Consider the following 25,127-nt stretch of genomic DNA (forward strand, 5'->3'; position numbering starts at 1 on the left):
CACCTACTTCACCCACTTAAACCTACTCCACTAAACCTAACCCACTACACCACTACCACCTCACCTACTCCACTAAACCTAACCCACTACACCACTACCACCTCCACTTCACCTACTCCTTACCTACTACACACTCACCCTCTTCTATATATAGGAATCATGAATCATTGTAATAGAAATCAACATTACATCAATCAATAATACAATTCTCTTTATACTTTGAATTTCAACATTTCTCTTTATACATTGAATTTCAACACCCTAAAACTCTATTCAGGGGGCAAGAGAAAAGCTCATTGGCTTTCATCTACCACTACTCAGACGACGATACAGATTCTATGTATAGTCAATGGGATATTGACAACTACACTATCTTTGGATGGATGTTCAATTCCATGGAGGACTGGCTTTATCACATGTTTCTATATTGTGATACCATTCCTAGATTATTGCGAGTCTTGTCCTAGATGCATGCTCATGCTCATAATGACGTTCACATCTCTGAGCTCTACCAGGATATTTCTCGTGCTTCTCAGTCTGCTTTGGGTCTTTCTATGGCTTATTTTTTACTAGGCCCATTGGGAACAATTGGCTCAGTATAATCCTTTGATTGATCTTCCAACCGAGGTTGCTTCTCTTGTGACCAAGCGACTTGCCTGTTAGCACACCTACCAATTCTTGATGAGTTTAACTATTGAGTTCGAGTCCCTTCACATTTAGATTTTAAACACATCTATGCCTTCTCTCTATGAGGTTTTTACTATTATTGATAGTGATGAGTGCCGCCGCCGATTGGTTCAGCCTGTCTCCTCTTCGGTTCCTGAGCCTCCCGCTTCCTTTGATCAGATGGCTTTTGTTGCAAATCCTAGGTCTCGTCCTTTTGCTAGGAAGGTCATTTATCATTATTGTAGAGAATCAGGACACGTCAAGGCTCACTTTTTCAAACTTAATCCTAAGTTGAAACACCGTTTCTCCCATGCTAATCTATCTAGCTCATCTCGCACCGCTATTGTTGTAGAGATTGTCCCAAGTTGTAGTACTCCAGATTTACATCTCTTTCAGACACAGATTGGTTTAGCTTTAGGCACAGTTTGGTTCTATGATTTCGCCGAGGCCATCATTCTCTACTGCCACATTGGCTACATGTACTTCTATTATTTTCCATGCTCACTGTGCACGTCTTACTTGATTTTTGGATTCTGGGACTAATAATCACATGACGGGTGAGCTTTCCTATCTTACTTCTCCCATCCTTGCTACAACCCAAACTGTGTGTCTAGTTGATGGTTCTATTACATTTGTTCGTCATCAAGGTAGTGTTACTTTAGCTCCTACTATTACTCTTTCCTCTATACTACATGATCTTAACTTTGCATATAATTTCTTATCTCTGAGTCAACTTGCTAAGGCCTTTCATTGTGCTATCATTTTCTAACCCAATTCTTGCTTGTTATAGGACCTAAGTTCGAAGAGGATTTTTGGCAGGGAATATAAGTGAGATGGTCTATATTACTTTTGGAGATCCCCCAGATTCGTGGTCTCTTTCTAGTTTTTTTGCTTCGGTGTTACCTGAGGATTCTTCCTCCTATGTTTTTTTGTTTAAGACTTTAGCTTTGTGGCATGCTCCTTTTTCTTTTTTCTTTTTTCTTTTTTTGAACAAATGGCATGCTCGTTTGGGACATGCAAATTTTCAATATTTATGTATATTTTTCCCGTCTTTTAATAAAGCTTGTAAAACTCATAAGTTTCAATGTGATGTTTGCGAGTTAGCTAAACATACCCATACTAATATTCCTTGTATGTACCGTGCCTCTTGTGTGTTTCATCTTATTCATTCTAATATTTGGGGTTACTGCCTTGTCTAACCATAGATATTATGTGACCTTTATGGATGACCACACTAGGTGTACTTGGGTTTACCTTATTAAGCGTAAATCTGAGGTTTTTCCTATATTTGTTTAGTTTCTTCAGATGGTTAAAACCCAATTTCACACTGTTGTTCGAAACATCCGATCTGATAATGGTGGGAAATACATCTCTGATGCTTTTTGTTCCCATCTTAATCAGGTTAGTATACTTCAACAACTAATTTGTCCTAATAGTCTTGAACAAAATGAGATTGCCGAACACAAAAACCGTCACATAATGCCTGTGCTTCGTTGTCTTCTTCGGGGTATGAATGTTCCTAAGTCTTATTGGCATAATTTTGTTCTTACCACGATTTATCTTATTAATTGCACTCCTAGTCGCGTCTTGCAAGGTCTTGCCCCCTAGTCTTACATCCTACCAAGACTCTTTTCCTTCCCCTACCTCAGGTTTTTGGATGTACTTGTTTTGCCCATAAACAGAAGTCCTACTCACACTAAGTTGGATGATAAGGCCATTAGGGGTATCTTGTTAGGGTATTCCACTATGTCGAAAGGGTATCAATGTTATGATCCTAGCACTTGTAGGTACTATTATTCATGTGATGTGATGTTTCATAGGGAGGTTCCCTTTTTTGGTACTCACCCTTCTGTGCAGGATTCCTCTTCCACTCATGTCCCCTTGGTGGCTTCTGATCTTCGACATCTTCCCATTTTTGATGAGGTTGAGGTTGGCTCTACTTCTCCTCCTCCATTGCAGGTATATCCTCCTCGTCCTTGTCCTCGTCCTCGTCCTCTACCAACAGCCTCTCCAATATGCGAGTCAGGTAATTTTTCCCCTTTGGTTATTGCTCCTCATCGCAACACTCCTCGTGATAGACATCCCCTTGATCGTTTTGGTTATCTTAGCAGTACTAATCATCTTATTTCTGAGTATCTTTCTTATGACAGTATTTAACCTGCTTATTGTTCCTTCCTTAGCATGCTTGAGTTGGAAACTATTCGTCGTTCTCTATCAGAAACTCTCCAGAATCACAAGTGGGTGACTACTATGCAAACAGAAATTGCGTTTTGGAACAAAATCAAACCTAGCAGCTTGTCTCCCTTCCATCTAGTGAAAAGATTGTTGGTTGCAAGTGGGTGTTCAATATTAAGTATCTTGCAGATGGCACTGTGGACCACTACAAATCACGGCTGGTTGCCAAGGACTTTAATCAGGTTCTTAGCAAGGATTTTGGGGCTACCTTTGCACCAGTCACCAAGCTTACCTCGGTTCGGCTTCTTTTTTCCCCTGCTGCCTCTCATTCTTGGCCTCTTCATCAGTTGGATGTCAAGAATGCCTTTTTGCATGGGGACTTACTTTAGACTATTTATATGGATCCTCCACCCGGTTTTCAGGCTAAGGGGGAGTATGCCGAGAACGTTTGTCGACTGCACAAGTCTTTATATGGATTTAAATAGCCTCCTCGGGCCTGATTCAGCTGCTTTAGCTCTGTTATTTTATCCATAGGATTTGTTCAATGCCACTCTGATCATACTTGCTTTATTCACACGAATCCCACTAGTCAGTGTATTGTTTTGCTTGTGTATGTTGATGATATCATCCTCACATGTGATGATTTAGTTGGCACAACTCAAGTAAAGAGGGGATTTGGGTCCTTTAAAATATTTTCTGGGTATCGAGGTTGCTCGCTCTTGTCAAGGGATTTCATTGTCCCAAAGGAAGTATGTTCTTGATCTTCTTCAACACACTGGTATGCTAGAATGCAAGCGAGCTTCTACTCCTATGGATCCTAACCTCAAGCTTACATTAGAGTATAGTAAGTTACTGAAGGATCCAAGCATGTATCAGTACCTTGTTGGTCGTCTCATATACTTGACTAACACTAGACCCGACTTGATTTTGTGGTTAATGTTGTGAATCAATTTATGCATGCACCTCGTACAGAGCATCTTGATGTTGTTCATCATAGTTTACGGTATTTGAAGACTTCCCCTGGTTTGAGATTATTTTTAACAATTGATCTTCAATCAAGGCTCTCTTGTTTCACTCATGCAGAATATGCAAGGTCTAGAACTAATAGACGTTCCACATTTAGGTTTTGTACTGTTTATGGTGATCATCTTATATCATGAAAAAGTAAAAAACAAGCCATTGTTTCTATATTTTCTGCTGAAGCTGTGTATCTGGCAATGGCACAGGGTACATACGAGGTTTTGTGGCTTCGCTCTATTCTTGCAGAGTTAGGATTTGCTGAGCATGCTTCATCCTCTTTGTTTTGTGACAACAAATCAACTATTATGTTATCCTCTAATTTTGTACTTCATGAGCGGACTAAACACATAGGACATGCATTTTATTCGAAAAAAGGTCCGGACTGATATTGTGAGTCCCTCATTTGCCTCTTCCTCTAAGAAGCTAGTTGATATGTTCACAAAATTAGTTGGCCATACATTACTTTAGTCATCTATTGTCAATCCAGATTTGTTGAATGTCTTTGCACCAGCTTGGGGAGTGTTGGAATTAGGAATTAGAATAATAATCTCGTAATAGTCCATGGGATATTAGGCAACTATCATGTATCTTGATTTTTTTTCTTTATTTTCTTTTATTACATAAATCCTTTATCAATATATATACAGAGGCTGGTCTCCATTCTAGATCAAGCCATTCAATTCATTCTCTTCTTCTGGAGCAGGACTAGAAATCCCTTCAGGGTTGGTGCTTGGTCAGGAGACCCCTGAGCACCACATGACCCCAACTCAAGACTACCAAAGGACCTATAGTTAGAAGGCTAGAGTTAAGGCTTTGTCAAGGTTCCTCACCGATACTCAGGGTTGGTGCCTTGGTCACAAGATGCTTGAGCAACCCATGACCCCAACTCAAGATCACCAGAGGATTTGCAATTTGGAGGTTAGGGTTAAGGCTTTGTCAAGGCACTTCGTCCCATTCTCCCTTGAGAGGCTTGTACCTTGATCAGTCTTACAGAGAGAGAGAGAGAGAGAGGTGATGTAGCATAAATGTGAGAGTGATAATCTTAGGTCTATTGATTCAAAGATGAATACTTGGAAACAAGATCCTTCTCTAGACTTGTTGATTCACACGGAATACCAAGAATAAAGGCTCAACAACGGTTGATTCTCAAAAGAATGCCCAAGGTTGGAAAAAGAGCAAAAATCAAAATTGTATTAATTCTCTAAACTGTTTAGCCGTAACAATGACTATTCATAATGAAAAGCGACCCTAACATACTAGGAAATAACTAGAATCAACAGTTTCTTAATGAGCTAAACAAAAATAAGAAAATATAACAAAAATTACCAAAAATGAAATTATTGAAATAAAATAAACTAGTAATATAAGTTGTTACGATAATGGCATATTTGATTGAATCATATTCTGACTTCTATGCTAAGAGTGGTAGGTTGCAATGTTTTTCTAAAAACAGCAAAATCTTGAAGTTGATGGCTTAAACTATGAAATTTGCCAAAAATCCACTAGGGTCCATGGCGCAGCGACAGATCCTAATCAGAACGGCAGTTTCCTTCAACCACTAAATTTCACGCAATTTTGAGCAAATCCCGTTTAATTCTTTACCTTCTTGGCCACACACCTATCCATTTCGTGTAAGAATTTTATGGCCAAACATGTTGCAGCTAAGAGGGCTCCACAAGAAAACTAGGTCAAATTTGGACCAAAACACACTATACTTTAGTGTATCATACCTATCCACTAGAGCAATGTCGATGTCTGAACATAGGTAAAGTTGGGTCAAGGGGAATGAGTCATTTGTCTTTGAGCATAGGACACCGTGCAAGGGTGAGCTGGCCCCCACAACCTCTGACCCTCCTATAAAAAGAGGCCCCCATCTCCACAAGGATAAATACACAACAGAGGTTATCTTCTCCGACAAACTTAGGCCTCTCTCTATCTCTAACCCCCCATTCTCACCTTCCCACCTCTATTGTGGAGGTGAAAACATTTCTCATTGAGTTTTTCTCCCCTTCTAGATTGTCATGATTATAGCTTTCTGTACTAGCCATCAAATGCATTACAGTTGCGATTTAGAAAAATATTTGTCTATGCAAGTTGTGCATAGTTACATGCACAACTTGCATACACACATATTTTTGTATGGCAATAAAGGAATGTTTCAAAGCTTCCATGTATTACCATTCACCAACTCTAATTGGACTCTTCCTTCCTTACTCGCACATGTACAACAACTTTACCCTATTTAAAAATATAGACGATAGAGTTCAGGTCAGCTCAACAAATGGAAAATAAAAGGGCAATAAGGGCTATGTACGTCTAATTGAACATGTTTTGTATAAGTAATTTTAAGTGGTGACCATTGACCATCACAGCTTGCATTAACTGCATTAATTGATGCTAGGAGGCAATTCCAGAAATTGGATTGAAGAATTCTCTGAGGCTCCCACATAATATGATTTAACAAAACCAGCCATAATTGTAATTTATTTGGATAACTGCACAAAGTTACTACTGCTTCTCTCTCTCTCTCTCTATCTCGCTGTCTCTCACACACACACACAATAGCTCTGTTTAAGAATTGTTAACCTCTTATTATGAGATAATGAGTAATGTAAAAAGAAATAAACATATACGTTTTTTACAGCTAATAAAAACAGAGTGACTATGATCTGTCCATGTCTATGCATAAATAGATACATACTGTTATTTTTAGAGAATTCAAAGATTAGGGAATGATTAGGATATCATCCCCTATTTATATTAATGAAGTTAATAATTACAAGGAAAGCCCTAAGGCATAGAATAATTACAAAATAATAACCCAAATAATAATATATTATTCTAACACTCCCCCTCCAGCTGGTGCGAAGATATCGCTCATGCCCACCTTGCCTAAGATGTCATGAAATGGCTTACTCCCAACTCCCTTGGTGAGGATGTCAGCAAGTTGTTCACCAAATTGCACAAAGGGAATACATATTGTGTCACTAGTGAGTTTCTCCTTAATGAAGTGGCGATCAATCTCAACATGCTTTGTTTTGTCATGTTAAACCGGATTGTGAGCGATTTTGATAGCTGCCTTATTATCACAGTATAACCTCATGGAGTTCATCTGATCAATACCTAGATCACTCAACAATAACTTAATCCATAAGAGCTCACACACCCATTGTGTCATAGCTCTAAACTTAGCTTCTGCACTTGACTTGGCAACCACATTCTGTTTCTTACTCCTCCAAGTAACTAGGCTGCCTCTAGCAAAGGTGCAATACCCTGAAGTCAATCTCCTATCAGTCGCTGATCCAGCCCAGTCAGCATCTGTATAGGCTTCTACACGAAAATGATCATATTTTGAAAAATAAAGACCCTTACCAGGAGCAGACTTCAAGTACCTCAAAATTCTCATGACAGCCTTAAAGTGAATCTGATGAGGAGCATGCATAAACTGGCTAACCACACTAACAGCAACAGCAATATCAGGACGGGAGTGAGATAGGTAAATGAGTTTATCCACTAATCGCTAATAGCTCCCCCTGTCAACAGCTACTCCTCCTTCATTATCCCCTAGTTTCTGATTGGGTTCCAGTGGAGTGTCACGGGCCTTGCAACCAAGCATCCCAATTTCCTTTAACAGATCAAGCACATACTTCATCTGTGAGATAAATATCCCATCCTTGGAGCGAGCAACTTCAATTCCAAGAAAACACTTCAAGCTCCCCAAGTCTTTGATTTCAAACTCACTGGCTAAATATTTCTTCAACAGAAGAATTTCGTCACTATCATCGCCCGTAAGAACTATGTCATCTACATAAACAATGAGTGTTGTAGTCTTACCAAGTGAGGAATGATTCACAAACAAGGTGTGAGCTGCCTGACTCTGTTTAAAGCCATATTTAAGCATAGCCTGAGTAAATCTCTCAAACCAAGCCTTTGGAGATTGTTTAAGACCATATAATGACTTCCGAAGCTTGCATACTTTGCCTTCTGTCTGATAATCCTCAAAACCAGGAGGAATGTCCATATATATCTCTTCTTCGAGGTCACCATGGAGAAAGGCATTCTTTACATCAAACTAATGAAGTAGTCAATCTAGATTAGCTACTAGAGAGAGAAGTACTCTGACTGAATTCATTTTAGCCACAGGTGCAAAGGTCTCCTGATAGTCAACGCCATATGTCTGAGTGAACCCTTTTGTCACAAGTCTAGCCTTGTAACGCTCAATAGAACCGTCTGCTTTGTGTTTCACAGTATACACCCATTTGCGTCCCACAGGTCGTTTGCCCTTAGGTAACTCAATCAATTTCCAAGTGTCATTCTTCCTAAGTGCTTTCATTTCCTCAATCATGGCAAGTCCACTTAGAGGTAGCAAGAGCATCCTGAAAATGGTAAGGAATGCTAACAGAGGAAATATTTGACACAAACGCTCTATATGAGGATGACAAATGAGAGTAGGACACAAAATTTGAGATAGGATGTTTTGTACAAGATCTCACACCCTTTCTCTTTGCAATAGGGACATCAAGATCAATGGACTTAAGAGATTCAAAGTTACCCAGACTCTCATCAGAAGCAGGAGATGGCAATGGAGGAACAGAAGTGGTCCCTTATATGCAGTTAACTTTCTGTCTGTCTTTGTCCCTGACATAAACTTGCCTTTCCCTATCCTTGGTGACATTGGGTTTTGTAGTCCCAATAGGAGGTGGTGGTGCAAGCACAACTAGTTCCACCAAAGGAATCACAAGAATCACTTCATACCAAGGCTCCTCCTGGAGCTTCCAACACGTCTCACGAGTATGCCGCGGCTTCTTACAGTAATCACAGAATATAGACGCCTTGGTGGTAAACGGAGGGATGGGAGTCATGTTGAGGCCATCTCTAGAGGTAGATAGTAATGCTGAGCGGTCAGCAGAAACAGGGGACATCATAGCAAATTGGCGACTCCTTATTCTGTACATAGGCAAATGCCTCTTGAAGTGAAGAAAGAGTGTCCATACTCAGAACCTGACCCCGAACCGGATCATACTCCACATTGAGACCGGTCAAAAACTTGAAGACCTTTTCCTGTGCAATGAACTTCCTGTACCCGACTGAATCAACAGTGCAAACAGGCTTATAGTCTTGCAGGTGATCAAGGCGTTTCCAGCCATTGGTGAGGTAGGTGAAGTATTGAAGAACCATCTGTTCCCCCTAAACAGAGCTCTCAATAGACTGGTATAACTCAAATGCCTGTGAGAAATTCCCTTAGCGAGAATAGGTGGCAGCCACAGCATCCCAAGCATCCTGGGCAATCTCCATAAATAAGTAGCCCTCGCCAATGTCTGGCACCATCGAATGAATAAGCCAACCCATAATCAAAGAGTTGGTAATCTCTCATTAGTCATAACCCGAGTCAGTTGTGTTTGGTGCCTGTATCCTGCCATCCACATATCCCATCTTCCCTCTGCTCTTCAAAAACATAGTCAAACTCTGCAACCACACAAGATAGTTCTGACCATTAAATAGAGAGATAGTGATTTTAAGACTAGGATTGGGGTTATCAGTCATTGTAGTAGGTATAGGAAAACTTTTTCTCCTAGGTGTCTGAGAAGTAGCGGACGCACCGGTAGAATCTGCTATAGATACTGTAATACCAAACCCTCAACAAAACTAGTGTCAATCACAAACCCGGAAGGTGGAGGAATACAAACACAATGACCACTAAGAAAATTAAAGACTTAAAAACACATCAACCCTTTTTTTCTTCTTTAATGCATTTTTTTTTTTTTTCAAATTAAAGGGAAAAATGAAGCACCCAGTCAGGCAAGTCGACACATACAATCAACAAGACATCATCACGAAGACATGGACAGGGACAGACAACAGGCAAGTCAACAGGGATAGGGCAAACGACACACCCAGCCGGGCTACCTAGGACAAACGACATACCCAGTCGGGCTGCCTAGGGCTCTCCTAGCCCAGTCCCTGATGACGATGAAAGAGAAAGGGTGTGACGATGGAAGAGAAAGGAACGACTGTGTGGTGGCTCTGTGGTGGCTATTGACGACTGTGTGGTGGCTCTATGGTGGCTCCGGTGGGTATTGTATAGGTAGAGGAATTTAGGTTTTAGGGTTAGGCTCTGAGACCATGTTATTTTTAGAAAATTCGAAGATTAAGGAATGATTAGAATATCATCCTCTATTTATATTAATGAAGTTAATAATTACAAGGAAAGCCCTGAGGCATAGAATAATTACAAAATAATAACCTAAATAATAATATATTATTCTAACACATACATACATACATACATGCATGCATGCATTCAAACATATAATTATTCATTTGAACTTATTTTTGTAGATGCATTACATGTGGCCCTGCAAAAATCACGTTTAGAAGGCCCAATGCACCTTAAAATTCAATGAAATATCCTAACATAAAATAAAATAGATAGGGAGGATGTGGACATTAATAAGAGTTGATGGATTAAGTCTCTCGAAGATAATGTTTGTTTAGAGAAAATCAAACTTAGGGTTGATAATGATATCACATCCTTTTATATTAATTAACCCAAGAAGATTACAAGGAAGGAATCAAACATATAATCTAGGGCAAACTTCACTATAGCTCCTTGTGGTTTGGGCTGGGTGCAGTTTACCCACCTAACATTCAGAAATTACCACATAACCCCCCTGTGGTTTGTAGACTAAAGTGCACTGTTACCTTTTCTGTCTAACATAACAGAATGTGAGAACCACTCGCCTATGTGCAGAGTACGTTCATTTTGAAGACGAAAATGCCCCTTACACAACTTCAAATTTATAAAAAAATGCCACTCTTTCTACTATATCTCCATCTACTTCATTTCTACATATCCATCAACACCTCCTATACTTGTTGGAAAACATCACAATAACATCACAATGCCATTCTTTTGTCTGCCATAGAAATCTGAAATCAACATCTTCTCTCTCTCTCTCTCTCTCTCTCTCTCTCTCTCTCTCTCTCTCTCTCTTTCTCTCTTTTCTTTTTATTTTTTTATTTTTTATTTTATTTTATAATCTTCCCAAATCAAAGATATATGACACATACATATATATATAGCTGCACAGTGAACATATATATATAGATGCACGATTTTGACACACACATATATGTATAGATTCATATATATATATATATGTCATATATTTCTAAAATCAACATGCTTTTGGAATCATAAAATTATTTTGGATTCATCAACATCATTATCCGAAACACAGAGCAAAAACCATAGACTTTATGAATTGGAGTACAATCAAAGAGCAAAAACCATGATTTTTGGGTTTTTGCTTTGGGTTTGATATGTATATATGTATGTGTGTATGTACACATGATCAAGAAAAAGATAAAGATGAGATTGTAGATGTATATATATATGTACACATATAAAGTTTGAAATGGAGAGAGAGAGAGAGAGAGAGAGAGAGAGAGAGAGAAGAAGAAGAAGATGAAGATGAAGATGGAGAGAGAGAAAATTGGATTTCCCCTGAAATGGAGAGAGAGAAGAAGAAGATGAAGGTGAGGGCATAATTGTCAATTTACAATTTCTGTTAATAGAAGCTAGTGTGTATTTTAGTCCACAAACCACATGGAGGTTATGTAGTGATTTATGAATGTCAGGGGGATAAACCGCACCCGGCCCAAATCACAGGGGGGTAAAGTAAGTTTATCCTTATAATCTAAATAAGGAAACAAATATTAGAGTAATCCTAACATTATTCTAACACTCTCCCAAGCTGGTGCAAAGATATCTCTCATGCCCAGTTTGCCAAGAATCTCATGAAAAGGTTTACTCCTAACTCCCTTGGTGAGGATAGCTGCAAGTTGTTCACCAGACTTCACAAATAAAAAACATATTGTGCCACTAGTGAGCTTCTCTTTGATGAAGTGACGATCAATCTCAACATGTTTTGTCCTGTCATGTTGAACCGGATAATGAGCTAAGTTAGTGGCAGCCTTATTATCACAATATAGCCGCACAGAGTCTATCTAGCCAAATTTCAGATCACTCAATAACATCTTGATCTACAAGAGCTCACACACACTTTGTGCTATAGCTCTAAACTCAGCTTCTGCACTAGACCTGGCAACCACATTATGTTTCTTACTTCTCCAAGTAACCAAATTGCCTCCAACAAAGGCACAATACCTTGAAGTGGACCTCCTATCAGTTACCGATCCTGCACAATTAGCATCTTTATAAGCTTCCACACTCAGATGATCATGTTTCGAAAAATCAAGACCTTTTCCAGGGGAAGATTTCAAGTATCTTAAGATTCTCATAATTGCATCCAAGTGTATTTCATGAGGAGGATGCATAAACTGGCTAACCACACTAACGACAATAGCAATATCAGGACAAGAATGTGATAAGTAAATAAGCTTACCCACTAGTCTCTAATAACTTCCCCTATCCACGGCTGCTCCCCCACTATCATCACTAAGTTTCTGATTAGGCTCCAGTGATGTGTCACAAGTTTTGCTTCCAAGCATCCCTGTTTCCTTCAATAGGTCAAGACCATATTTTCTCTGACAGATGAAAATTCCATCTTTGGACTTAGCCACTTCAATCCCCAAAAAGTACTTCAGGTTTCCCAAGTCTTTGGTTTCAAACTCACTTGCCAAATACTTCTTCAATAAAGGGATTTCCTCACCATCGTCTCCTATAAACACTATGTCATTCACATATACAATGAGAGCGGTAGTTTTACCATGAGAGGAATGTTTAACAAACAGAGTATGATTAGCCTAACTCTGTTTGAAGCCATATTTCAACATCGCCTGTGTGAACCTCTCAAATCAAGCCTTAGGGGACTGTTTGAGGCCATATAATGATTTCTGAAGTCGACACATATTACCCTTAGTTTGAAGAGTTTCAAAGTCAGGAGGAATGTCCATATACACCTCCTCTTGTAGGTTACCATGTAGGAAAGCATTCTTTACATCAAACTGATGAAGTGGCCAATCCAGATTAGCTACCAGAAAGAGAAGTACTCTGATTGAATTCATCTTAGCAATTGGAGCAAATGTCTCTTGATAGTCCACCCTATAGGTCTAAGCAAAACCCTTTGCCACAAGTCGAGCCTTATACCGCTCAATTGAAGCTTCTGCCTTGTACTTCACAGTATACACCCATTTGCATCCCACAGTTCATTTGCCCCAAGTAATTTAGTCAAACCCCAAGTGTCATTCTTACAAAGTGCTTTCATTTCCTTTATCATGACAAGTTTCCACTTCGAGATAGCAAGAGCATCCTAAAAATGATTAGGTATACTAATAGAGGAAATTTTTGACACAAAGGTTTTACATGAAGAAGACAAATGAGAATAGGATACAAAGTTAGAGATAGGATGATGAATACAAGATCTCACACCCTTTCATTTGGAAATAGGTATATCAAGGTCAGTAGGCTCAGGAATAGTAATATCAAGGGACTCAAGGGGAACACGAGTGTTATTTGGACTCTCATCAGGAGAAGGAGACAACAGTGGATGGTTAGAATTGGTCTCTTGCATCTAAGTAACTTTCTGCCTTTCTTTGTCCCTGACATATACTTGCCTTCCTTGTTCTTAATGACATCGGATTCTGTATTTGTAGTACCATTTGGTTCACCCTAGACAGTCTCCGCACCTTGTAATGGTCCAGGAGCAACAGGAACAAGAACAATAGGAATCATTTCATACCAAGACTCCCCCTGAAGGGATGACTGTGACATTGAACATGACAAAAAGTAGGACTGGGACTCAAAGAAAGTGACATTCATGGAGACAAACCACTTACGAGATGGAGGGTGATAACACTTATATCCCTTTTGAGTTAGCGAGTACCCCAACAAAATACACTTGAGAGAGAGAGGATCCAACTTACGCCGAGTAGGGAAATGATTATGGACAAAATAGACACATCCAAAGATTTTAGTGGAGATGGAAAACAGATACTTGGATCCTAAGAGGACCTGGAGAAGAGCTTGTAGAAAGAGGACTAGTGAGATATGCAGCAACGAGAACAGTCTCTCCCCAATAGGACCGAGTCACACCCATAGACAAACACATACAGCAAGCCATATCAAGAAGATGACGATTCTTGCGCTTGGCCACCCTATTTTGCTAAGGGGTGTCACTGCAAGTAGTCTAATGGATAATGCCATGTGTGCAAAAATATGTCGCTAACCCTGAATCAACGTATTCACCTCCTCTATCAGAACGTAATATTTTTACAACTGCACCAAATTGAATACTTCATTTTATGGAAATTTTGAAACATAGAAAAAACCTCACTCTTTTCTTTCATGAGTTACACCCAAGTAGTATGAGAAAAGTCATCTATAAAGGTGACAAACCATCTATGACCTTTTAAAGACACAACACGAGATGGACCCCACACATCATAATGCATTAAGAAAAAATATACTAAACTTTTATTAAGACTGGAAGCAAAAGAAGCTTTGTGTTGTTTGCCAAGTTGACAGGACTCACAAAACATATTTTTGGTAAAAATAGAGGGAAATAAATGCCTAAGTAATAAAAAAGACGGATGCCCAAGAAGCCGATGCCACAGTCACAAGTCCTCCATGGTGGTTGGAAACTAGACGGATGATTAGCCAACTTGTTTGTCTGATCCAGGATATAGAGACCACGTTCCATTCTACCACTGCCAATCCTCCTCCTCGTGATAAGGTCTTGAAACAAACAATGATCAGGGAAAAAGGTCATACTACAATTCAAATCCCAAGTAAGACAACTCAATGATAAAAGATTAACTGAGAAATTTGGAACATGAAAAACATATGACAAAGGTGTAAAAGGAGTAGCACGGATTAAACCTTTCCCAGAAATAAAAGAAATAGTACCATTTGGAATTCTAACTTTGTCTTGACCAGAAGTGGGCTTATAGTCCAAGAAAAGATCAGATGACCCAAACATATTATCGGTGGCACCAGAATCAATAATCCATGGTAAAGACTTATGGGACAAAAAAATAATAAGAGAAGAGGCTAAGTTACCTGAGTGGGCAAACGAAGAGGAAGGTGCACCTGTAAGAGTAGGGGAAGACCAACGGTCCAATAAGTGACGCAAGACATCCTCAAGCTCAGAAGTAGACATGCTAGACATAGCATCAGAAGACTGAACACTTGGAGTACCCGAAGTAGTGGCATGTGAGTCAACTGCACTAGACTGATAGGCACGGGAGTTAGGGCCACGTCCTCTCGATTGGCCTGATTGACGTCCTCTTACCAAACCGATCACCACGCCCCCGGAAGGGAGCACCATGAAGCTTCCAACATGTTTCACAAGTATGTCTCAGCCAGCGGCAGTAATCACAGACCAAATTATCCTTCGCTGAAGGATTAGGAGAAGTGAGGGGCAAACTAGTCCCTCCCAAGGGGAAGCAGAAAGTAAGGCTGAGCGGTCTGTAGAAGTAGGTGGCATCATAGCAAAATGACGACTCTCCTCATTTTGGACATAGGTAAAGGCCTCCTGGAGAGAGAGGGAAGAACATCCATGCCAAGAACACAGCTTTGGACAGGATCAAACTCCACGTTGAGACCTTCCAGAAACTTGAAAACACTTTCTTGTGTAATAAATTTCCGATATCTCACAGAATCAGCTGTGTAGACAGGTTTGTAATCCAAGAGGTGATCCAAGCGTTTCCATCCATTAGTAAGAAATGTGAAATATTGAAGAGCAGTCTACTCCCCCTGTACTGAGCGCTCAATAGAGTGGCGCAACTCAAACGTTTGGAAGAAATTTCCCTTCTGGGAATAGGTAGTAGCCACAGCCTCCCAAATATCCTGGGTAGTATCCATAGACAAGTAGTCCTCACCAATCTCAGGAACTATAGAATGCATGAGCCAGCCTATAATCAAAGAATTAGTAATCTCTCATTGGTCATAACTAGGTTCAATGATACTAGGTGCTTGGATTCTTCCATCAACATAACCTATCTTTCCTCGACTCTTCAAGAAAAGTATCAGACATTGTGACCATGCAAGGTAATTCTGACCATTAAATAGAGATGTGGTGATTTTCAGGCTAGGATTGAAGTTTTCGGATGTAGTAGCGTAGTAATAATAGGATTCTCCACTTTAAGGGACTGGAGACTAGGGATTGATGCACTAGTAATGTCAGCCATCATAAAAAAAAAAAACTACACTCCAAACAACAATCTGCAATAATCACTATTACCAGAAGAGAGCAAAAATAGCCAGAATCAAGACACACACACACACTTAACCACACACCATGGGAGTAATACAATCAGTCAAAGCTGAATTGCAGGGTCATATATAGACCCAAGAAATAACCAAAAAACTAAAAGAAATACCATCAATCAGAACAGCGGCCTGAAGAACACTCAGTATTGTAGTAGAAAACTGGTAGCAAGGAGCAAACTATGAACAGATGAGCCAATCACGACATAGGTTTGATTCGAAGCCTCTAGACAGAGAAGAAGGGATTGGCAAGCTGGAGTAAGGCTGCCGAAGTCCTAGCCCATCATCAAGGATGAGCCGAATAAGCCCTAGGAGTATTCGGGGTGAACAGACCACCCTAGAGAAACAAACTGGAGGTGCAACAGGCCCTAGAGGGGTCGCAGGTCAGCAGCGAAGGTAACCTCAGGGTTGCAAGGCAGTGTCAAGTCACTACCAGATGATGGGCAATGACGGGAGAAGAGTGGGTGCCGTCGGATGTGGCTGTTTTGGTGCCGGCTGCTCTCTGGTGGTGTTGGGTGGTGCTGTGCTTGACTGGTAAGGGGCAAACGAAGGTCAAAAGCTAGGGTTTAGGTGGCTCTGATACCATGTTTGTTTAGGTAAAATCAAACTTAGGGCTGATAATGATATCACACCCTTTTATATTAATTAACCTAAGAAGACTACAAGGAAGGAATCAAACATATAATCTAAATAAGGAAACAAATAATAAAGTAATCCTAACATATATTCGAACAGATATAAGATGAGAAAAGGCCGGGCAAGAATGAAAATCAACCAAAATATCATATACTTAGAGAAAATATTAAGAGAACACACAAATCAAGGCACTAAATCTCAAAATTCAACAGAGAGAGAGAGAGAGAGAGAGAGTACTCCACTTAAATTGTGGCAAATACCTTAATCTCATCATCAGTGTATGGTTTTGTTCTCAACCTGTTGCAAAGAAAGAAAATCACAAAAACATAGAAAGAAAGTTAAACCATTATGCAGTTGCAATACCATACACAAGATTCGACTGAGATGACATGAATTTATATTTACTTGTACAAAGTCAAGTTACTTCTTGATCACACAAGCAAATGCCTTCACCTTAGAAGGGGGGTTTCTTATTGGAAATAATTCGTAGTGTTGGGATTTCAACATAATTTCAGCTTTTATTACAAAGCTAGACACTTAGCATAAAATATTATGTAAATTATGACGGCAAAATAAAAAATGGTAGAATGGAATTGAATCACATCAATTGCATATAAACCAATTCTATATATTTGTTTTTATCTCTGTTAATTTAAACTTTAAATTTAGCTATAACAAAGCAAAAAATGTTCACTCAAATTAATAAATAAATGACAAAAGAACAAAATGATTGGGGCCCCAATTAACCCCTTTCAGTGACACGGACGGAAAGATCAGTCAACTTTAAATGGCACAGCTTAAAAGCCCAAAACCATTGATAAGATGAGCTCTGATGCATCATTGAAGGTACTCAAATGCACGAGATTTTTTTATCACTCTTCGTAATCTATGACTTGGAATCACTTATATGTTCAACAACTTCTTAACCAAGTAATTTGCAGATAAAATTTTGAAGTTATAAATTTCACCTTTACAGTGATATCTTGTTCTAGACCATGATCAAAACAAAATAACCAAACAAAGCAACGGTATCACCAACTTGGATAGCTGCCTAATTTCTGCAATAGTGACCATTACCTGTCAAGACCCAAAACTGAGTAATGATGAGAATATGCATAATTAGCCCTGTCTCGAGGAGTTCCCCTGAAATTAGTGCTCTGATCTCTGTATGATGTATCAGTCTTCCAATACCAATCTTCCCGCTGGAAATGTTGATGATACACACCTGGACCACTTTCCCTCCAGCTCTCGTAGCTCCTTTTGTTTTTATTCCTCTCTCTATTAAATACACTTTGCATGCGCTTTATACGTTCCTAGGAAGAGAAGAAGAATCAAGTCATCGCTAGACCCAAAACATTAGTAAGGACCAAAGAATTAAATTTCAGCACATTCACCATAATCCTCAACAGATTGCAAGGCATTATGGAAGCAGTTACAGTTTTAGAATGTATGGCATCAACATCAAGAAAGGCAGAGAACATATCACTGAATTTTTAAATATAATTTATACAACTAAAACAAAATCATAGATCATTAAGAGAAACAATATTACAGGATAACTCATCAAGAGAACAGAAAGAAGTTAAAAAAAAAAAAAAAAAAAAAGGACTGAGACAAGAGCTTTGAGCTTTGTAAGACAACTAAGCCTACTGGCGAAACAACATATGTGTAGCATTCCCTTTAAAAAATTAGGGCTCACACACCATAGGCTAGTTTACTCCATGAAAAATCCGTAGAACCATCTTTTGCCTTAAACACACAAGGGTACTTGTGATTTCTTTAACTTACAAGATAATATATGCTTATCTATTTCATTTAATTATATCATTAGAAATCTATCCAAAAGATATATACACATTTGAAAACATCATGTGTGGTTTCAGTCTTTCCTACTGTTATGCTTCATGTAACAGCAAATTTTTTTTCAATTATATTTATATGATTTTAAGGGCATTTTCTAAAATATAACATTATGTACCTTAACATTCTAACAGATTTTCTTCAGAAGGGGATGAACATATTTTTAAATCTATTTGAGTAAGATATTGAAGACTTTTCTCTCTTACTTTTAAGGGTAAATTCCAAATACACCCTCTAAGGTTTGTCAAAAATATGGATTCCCCCCTCAGATTCTGAAAATTACAAAATACTGTTGTCAGAATTTGTCCTTCAAATCAACTGACTGAACAAAAAAAATAAAATAAATAAAATTATCCAAATACCCTCTAGTACCAAAATAAAATTATCATACTACCCTTATCTTGCATCAGAAAAAATAAATAAATAATTATCCAAATACCCTCTAATACCAAAATAAAATTATCATACTACCCTTATCTTGCATCCACCTTCCACTAAATCCCTCTCTCTACATCACCACAAGATACTCCAACCCTCCTCAGCAACACACTAAATGCTTATAGACAATAATAACGATGATGTTGATCGACAGTGGGAGAAGGCAATGTGATGATTGGGCAAAATGGTGTTACTAGTTGAGAGAAAATGGGAAATAAGGTAGATACGAAACTTTAGGTTAATATAGGTATTTCTAAAAAGAAATTTGTCGCTTACATCATACACTCAATTAGTTTGACCTAATGGTTTATTAATGGAGGGAGTCGTTTGTTATGTGATTGGAAACCTCAATGGGTGGGATGTAATTTCCCAAACGTGATGGGGGAATTTGTGTTTTTGATAAATCTCATAGAGTGTATATACCCCCCTTTTTTTTTTTAGACTAGTACTCTTATCTTAAACATTTAAATTGTAGTGTAATTCTGATTTTTAATTCACAAAAAGTTTGTCAGACCTTCAACAGTTTTGATCTAAGGAAACTATATAACCTTTTTCCAAGAAACAAAATTGATGAAATCATGCATCCTACACTAGTAATAAGTGATGACCACAAAACCTCAAATATATTTAACCAAAGCAATGCATAACACCAGTGTGACTGTGAGCAACAAATGTCATGACTTAAGTAAGTCCTAATTAACAAACTTCCACATTTTTAAGAGAGAAAAAGGGAAGCAAGAAATAAAGGTCTTTTAGAATGATTGAATGGGCAACTAAGGAAAATAATAATTAAAAAAAAACACCATAATAATATGTCATCATATTTCAACAGAGTTTCCAACACCATTTAAAGCAATAAACGAGAGCTATAAAACACAAAATTAACAAAGAGGCAAATCTCACCACTCTCTCCATTTCCTCTTCATACTCCTCCTGCATTCGACGGTTATGTCTTTTCCTTGCTTCCCCTTGAAAACTTGACCTGAAAGAACCACCAGTTGGACCTTTCCATGATGACTGTGACCTGTTCAACTGTTGTGGAACACCAACATAAATGTGAGAGAGAGAGAGAGAGAGAGGGAGAGAGAGAAATAAATTTTAACTATTTCAAAAGATTTATAAGCCAACATAAAGAAGTCCCTTGAGAATATAAGTACTCACTTGTGCAACAACAATATTTTCAGTTTACACCCAAAAAAGTTGTTTTTATTTTATTTGGTGAAAAGAAACAGCCAGTGCACCCTCTCTTAAAAGTAAATAAAGCAGTGGAGACTTCCATTGAAAGGAAGCCACCAATGGCAAACAAGTGTTATCACTTTGTCCCTTTTCCATGTAGCTGGTAGAGAAAAAATGCCTTTAATTAATGGGTGACAAAACACCATCTTTTGGGATAAACATCATCAAGAGTATAACCATTAGCTCTATCGTCTATGTGAAGTGAAGAGCCCAAGTAGCTCAAGAGTGACAACTTCAAGGTGATTCCTACAAAATCCTAATAGCCTCCATTATTCGAGAGAAAGCTATTACAAGCATTCTCCATCAAAGCTCATGAGTACATTGACGTCATGCCCTCGAAGGATGAGAAGCTCCTAAAAGGATTCGTAGCGCCTCAATGTGAACACTAGGATAATAAAGCTCTTCGCAAGAGCCCAATCTCATGAATCTCCCAAGTACTTCAATGACATATTGATCTCCTAAGGCTTTTGGAAGCCTCAAGGGAAATAATCTCTCAATAGGGAACTATGAGAACAAAGCATAAACTAAAGGAGCATCAACACTTACACTCCTTAATGTGTCTATTATTTTTTTTACTTTTTTATACCCAAACATGTTTTGGATTTTTGAGGGACACACATTGCTTAGACACATACGAAACATGTTACAACTTTTAACAAAATAACTTGGGATCCAAAGATAAAAGAAAGACATTTTAGATTTATACCAATTAATCTATCCCCCTTTAAAATTTAGAAATCTGTGTTTTTTTTAATGAAATATTCATATATAGGAGATATAGTAAGTATATAAAACTATATAGTTTGTGTGTGTCTCCCATGTGTCATGTCATGCATTTTTAAAATTTGTCACGTCAATATGTCCATGTTGTGTCGCATGGATGTGCTTCTCATGCAAAAACATTTGTCTTGGCCAAGAGTGAGACTTTCTTGTATGGGCCTCTCACACGTTGCGAAGAGTGAGATTCTTTGGCAAGAGTATCCTTCTCAGAACAAAACTAATTTTTGCCTAGATTGGCAAGTAGAACCAAGGACCCTCAAGGTTTGGTGCACAGTTATAATGTGGTCTTCAAGCTGTTTTATGGTCCATGTTGGGGCGTGGGGATCATTTTGTAAGCATGTAAGAAATTCAGCCAATTACAAACTGCCAAGTACTACAAAGACCTAAAAAATATGACATAGTTTTGGCAAATCAAATCCTGCCATGTGTCTAATTGGTATCAAATCATTATTACAAGAATGGTCAAATCACAAGTTGCCCCGTCTCAAAATGATACACTCTTCAAGATGACAAGCTTTGGGCTAATCAAATTAAGCCACTTGTCCCATTAAGGTGGTCAAGCCAGTTAAATTAGGGGAAATTACCATTCAGTGGTAATTTGAGAAAGTTAGTATAAATTCATGAAAAAGTTTATAAAGTTTACTACTTATTTGTAAATATTTTTTAGAACTTACACTTAACTGAAATTTCCACATAAAATTATGGCACATGATATTTTGGTATTTATCTTTAAATAAGTCAGAGATAATTATCAAAGAAAGTGGTGTCTATTAAGACTCTTCTCCACCTATGCTTATAAATAGAGGTGATCTCCAGGAGAGTTTTACATACAAATTCTATATACAATTCTACAAATACAAATCACGTAGAGAGAAAGCTCCATTGGATTAAAGCTGCCAAGCCTTGAAAAACTTTTTTTGCCAAAGCCTTCAATTTCAAGGCAATAGCTTGTGACGAAGCTCCATCAATCTCTATCATACTTAAAGCTTTGAGATTCAAATCAAAATTCGTCATGAAATTCTACAAATTTAGTATGTTCTTCTACTAAATTGATAAAGATTGTGCAAATCTGATTTGAGAATAAGTTGTCAAGCCCTCAAGTCAAAGTCCTACAAATTCGTCATCTTCTTTGCGTTACTTGGAGAAGATTTCGCCTTTCAATTCGGGAACAAACTATCAAACCAATGAGTCGACTTATCAAACTCACCGTCTTCTTCGTGCAACTTGGAGGAAATTTCACGGTTTGATTTGGAAACAAGCTGTCAAGCCCTTGAGTCAAATTTTTGAAGAGAAAAATCAAATGATCATTCTTTTCTACAATAGCATCCAGAGATTGTAATCACATCATTCAAAATTAATAAATTTATATTTTGTCACTATTTTTTTTTATTTTGCACATAAGAAATTTGTGTGTACACACTCGACTTGGTAGCTATGGGAGGTTGAATAGACATCACCACATGACAAGCCTTGTAGGCACCACATTATCTCCAACTCAAGAAAAAATCTTCAAGTGGAAAACCATCTTGGTTCCACATCATTTCTAGAATAGACGATTGAGATCATGAGGCCTAGCCTAAATGGGAGGCACATGAACCAACAAGTATGGTGGTCTGGCTAGCTAATGCACTTGGTGCCATGGGTGCCTTAGCTTCAAGCCATGACACCATAGGACGAGTCATAGCATAGAGTATCTTGAGGCATGGCTCAAGGCACTGCTTGGGCCACCCCTTGTTAATAGCAACATGGCTCAACTAATGGACTCTCCACCGAACCATGATTCTCGTGCTCGTTCCTCCTCTCCTCTCGAAAGACTTATTATCTCCTACATGATTCAAGATGCTTTCAACACCACCATGGTCACTATGGCTAGAAACAAGCCCTAGGAACCCCTTTACTAATTTTCAAAAATTGCAGGACACGATACGTGCACACATATAACATATAATTTTATATATTCATTATGTGTCATATATATGAATATATCATTCCATGACAATAAATAAATATAATATAATACTAATTTTTATAAATTGACATTATTTTTCTTTTATTATTATATTCTAAATTATTTTGTTCAAATTTATAATTAGTTTTGTGTGTGTCTAATCAATAGACATATGTGTCCTCCAAGTGGCCGAGTCTAAAATTAAAATAAAAAATAAAAAAAAGACACATTTGGATGAGTGTCGGACACGTTTCGAGAAGTGTCTGACGAGTGTTGATATCCGACACAAACACACTACCTTTTTAAAAGTGTTTGTGCTTCTTAAGTAAACCATTAAGATGTAGCCTATGTAGTGTGGACTTTTCTAAACTCATGAAACACCTATATTGGGCACTTGACACTTGCATTAGGGCATGGGATATGTGACCATCATTATGTCCAAATGAACATGCACCCAACAATATGTATGAATAATCGAGCTTTTAACATAACACGCTTAAGACTTCATTTGTTATGCATAACATGTTCAATATTATATGATCCCAATGCTTGGATACATATATACATACACACACCCAAGACCGTACCTAAGTGCATGTAACATTGGTTGTAACAAATTTCTAAGATCATCACTATGTTGCACTCACTGCCATCTCCTCCCTCTCTTAACTCTGGTAGCCTTGTTTTCCACCCACGGTAGCCTCCACCATCTCCACCTAATTGTTCAGTGATATCCATCTTTCTAATTTCACTTTTAGGACCCTCTACAAGCTCCCAATATGCTTTCATTTTATAGGCTCAACCTCTTTAAAGTCTAAAAGGCTACTGGGTTAACCGGCAACAAGTTTAATTTCTTTGATTATATTGTCCTTATGGGTGGGTAATCTTTATTGCACTTTCTTTTAAAGAACATGTTGCAAAAATTTTGAAGTTTGATTAACCGTGAATTGTGAAAGCATAATCGAATTCAGTTATGTCCATAAAGCAACATGCTCTATAGCTTCAATGATCAGATTTAGCACCCAAATTTGATATCTTTAAAGCATATTCATCGACACAAGCATTGAGGAATTTAAATTCATAACAAAGTGGGAAAAGAAATGCCAAATGAATTGGGTTTTCAAGTGCGAAGAATTCGAAAGAACTTACGAGGAACTTGGTGACTGTAGCTCCGATCAGACCAAAGAAGAAAACTCCCCACAGCTTCGTATCTTGTGCTTTTTCTTGATAGGGTTTGTTTGGCGATGGCCGTTTATCAGCGTCATTGTTTCTCATCTCTGTGTCTTCAGGATTTGAATTCATTGATTCGGTTTAGCAGAAGAGACTTCAATTCCAAAACCTTGAATCATGTTCTTCTTTGTTTAATCCCTTTGTATCTACCAACGTAGATACAAATCTCTCTATGTGTGGAAGTGGAAGTTGATTTGAAGTGGGGATCAGTAAAAAGGGGTTCAGGGTTTGAATGGTGAGAGTTCACCACGGGATGGCGGTTGTGACAGGGAGGAGGTCACTGTTAGGCTCGTTTTCACCGTATTTGGCTGAACAAATAGAAAAAACATAAATAAATTACACTTTCCCATTTGAAATTCTATTCACTGGATTTTATTTTTGTCGGTGAAAGTCAGTACCCTAATTATAAGCATGACGTCTCTCATGAATCACTGGTAATGAAAGAAAATGATTAAGAATGGTACGATGAACCACCTATGGGAGATGGAAATGACTTTTACGACCAACTCTCAGCAGCAAACCTGGACTACCTCGCAGACAAAATGTATGGATAAAAAAAAAAAAAAAACAAACAAACAAACAGGGGGTCCCACTACAAGACTCCTATAATATTTTAAAAAATATTCTAATAGTTCCACAATCTTGACTCTTTAAATTTTGCAAATCCTTCAAGAACCCGCCTAGAAGCATCACTCCATGAATAATTGGGAAATCCTTCAAGAACCTGCCTAGAACCATCACTGGCGCTCGAGCAGAAAAAGACAAAATCTGTAGAAGATAAAGCTTCTCCTTGAATATCAGAAGAATGCACGCCAAGAAAAGACAAAAAAGATTCTGTAAATATTTTGTGTCTGTAATTATTTGAGTTTGTCAGTGATAAGGATTTTCCTTCACTCACTACTTTAA

At 38.2% G+C, this 25,127-nt stretch overlaps 1 protein-coding gene across 3 annotated transcripts in view; it reads right to left on the minus strand.

Moving 5' to 3' along the window:
- The window catches only part of LOC145788641 (uncharacterized), a 32,377-nt gene extending 7,656 nt beyond the window's left edge, over positions 1-24,721 (minus strand). For 2 of the 3 annotated variants that reach the window (XM_082874086.1, XM_082874085.1), the window contains exons 1-4: positions 24,141-24,721; positions 19,931-20,059; positions 17,807-18,042; positions 16,990-17,026 (exon numbers count right to left, since the gene is read on the minus strand). In XM_082874086.1, the coding sequence (XP_082730212.1) occupies positions 16,990-17,026; positions 17,807-18,042; positions 19,931-20,059; positions 24,141-24,293 (555 nt within the window). In that variant the 5' untranslated portion in view covers positions 24,294-24,721. The remainder of the gene's footprint in view (positions 1-16,989; positions 17,027-17,806; positions 18,043-19,930; positions 20,060-24,140) is intronic. The other variant, XM_082874087.1, reaches the window with a different exon arrangement.
- Positions 24,722-25,127: the final 406 nt, after the last annotated feature.

This window comes from Camellia sinensis, chromosome 6 (assembly GCF_055761805.1).
Source record: "Camellia sinensis isolate YWXY chromosome 6, ASM5576180v1, whole genome shotgun sequence".
Lineage (NCBI taxonomy): Eukaryota > Viridiplantae > Streptophyta > Magnoliopsida > Ericales > Theaceae > Camellia > Camellia sinensis.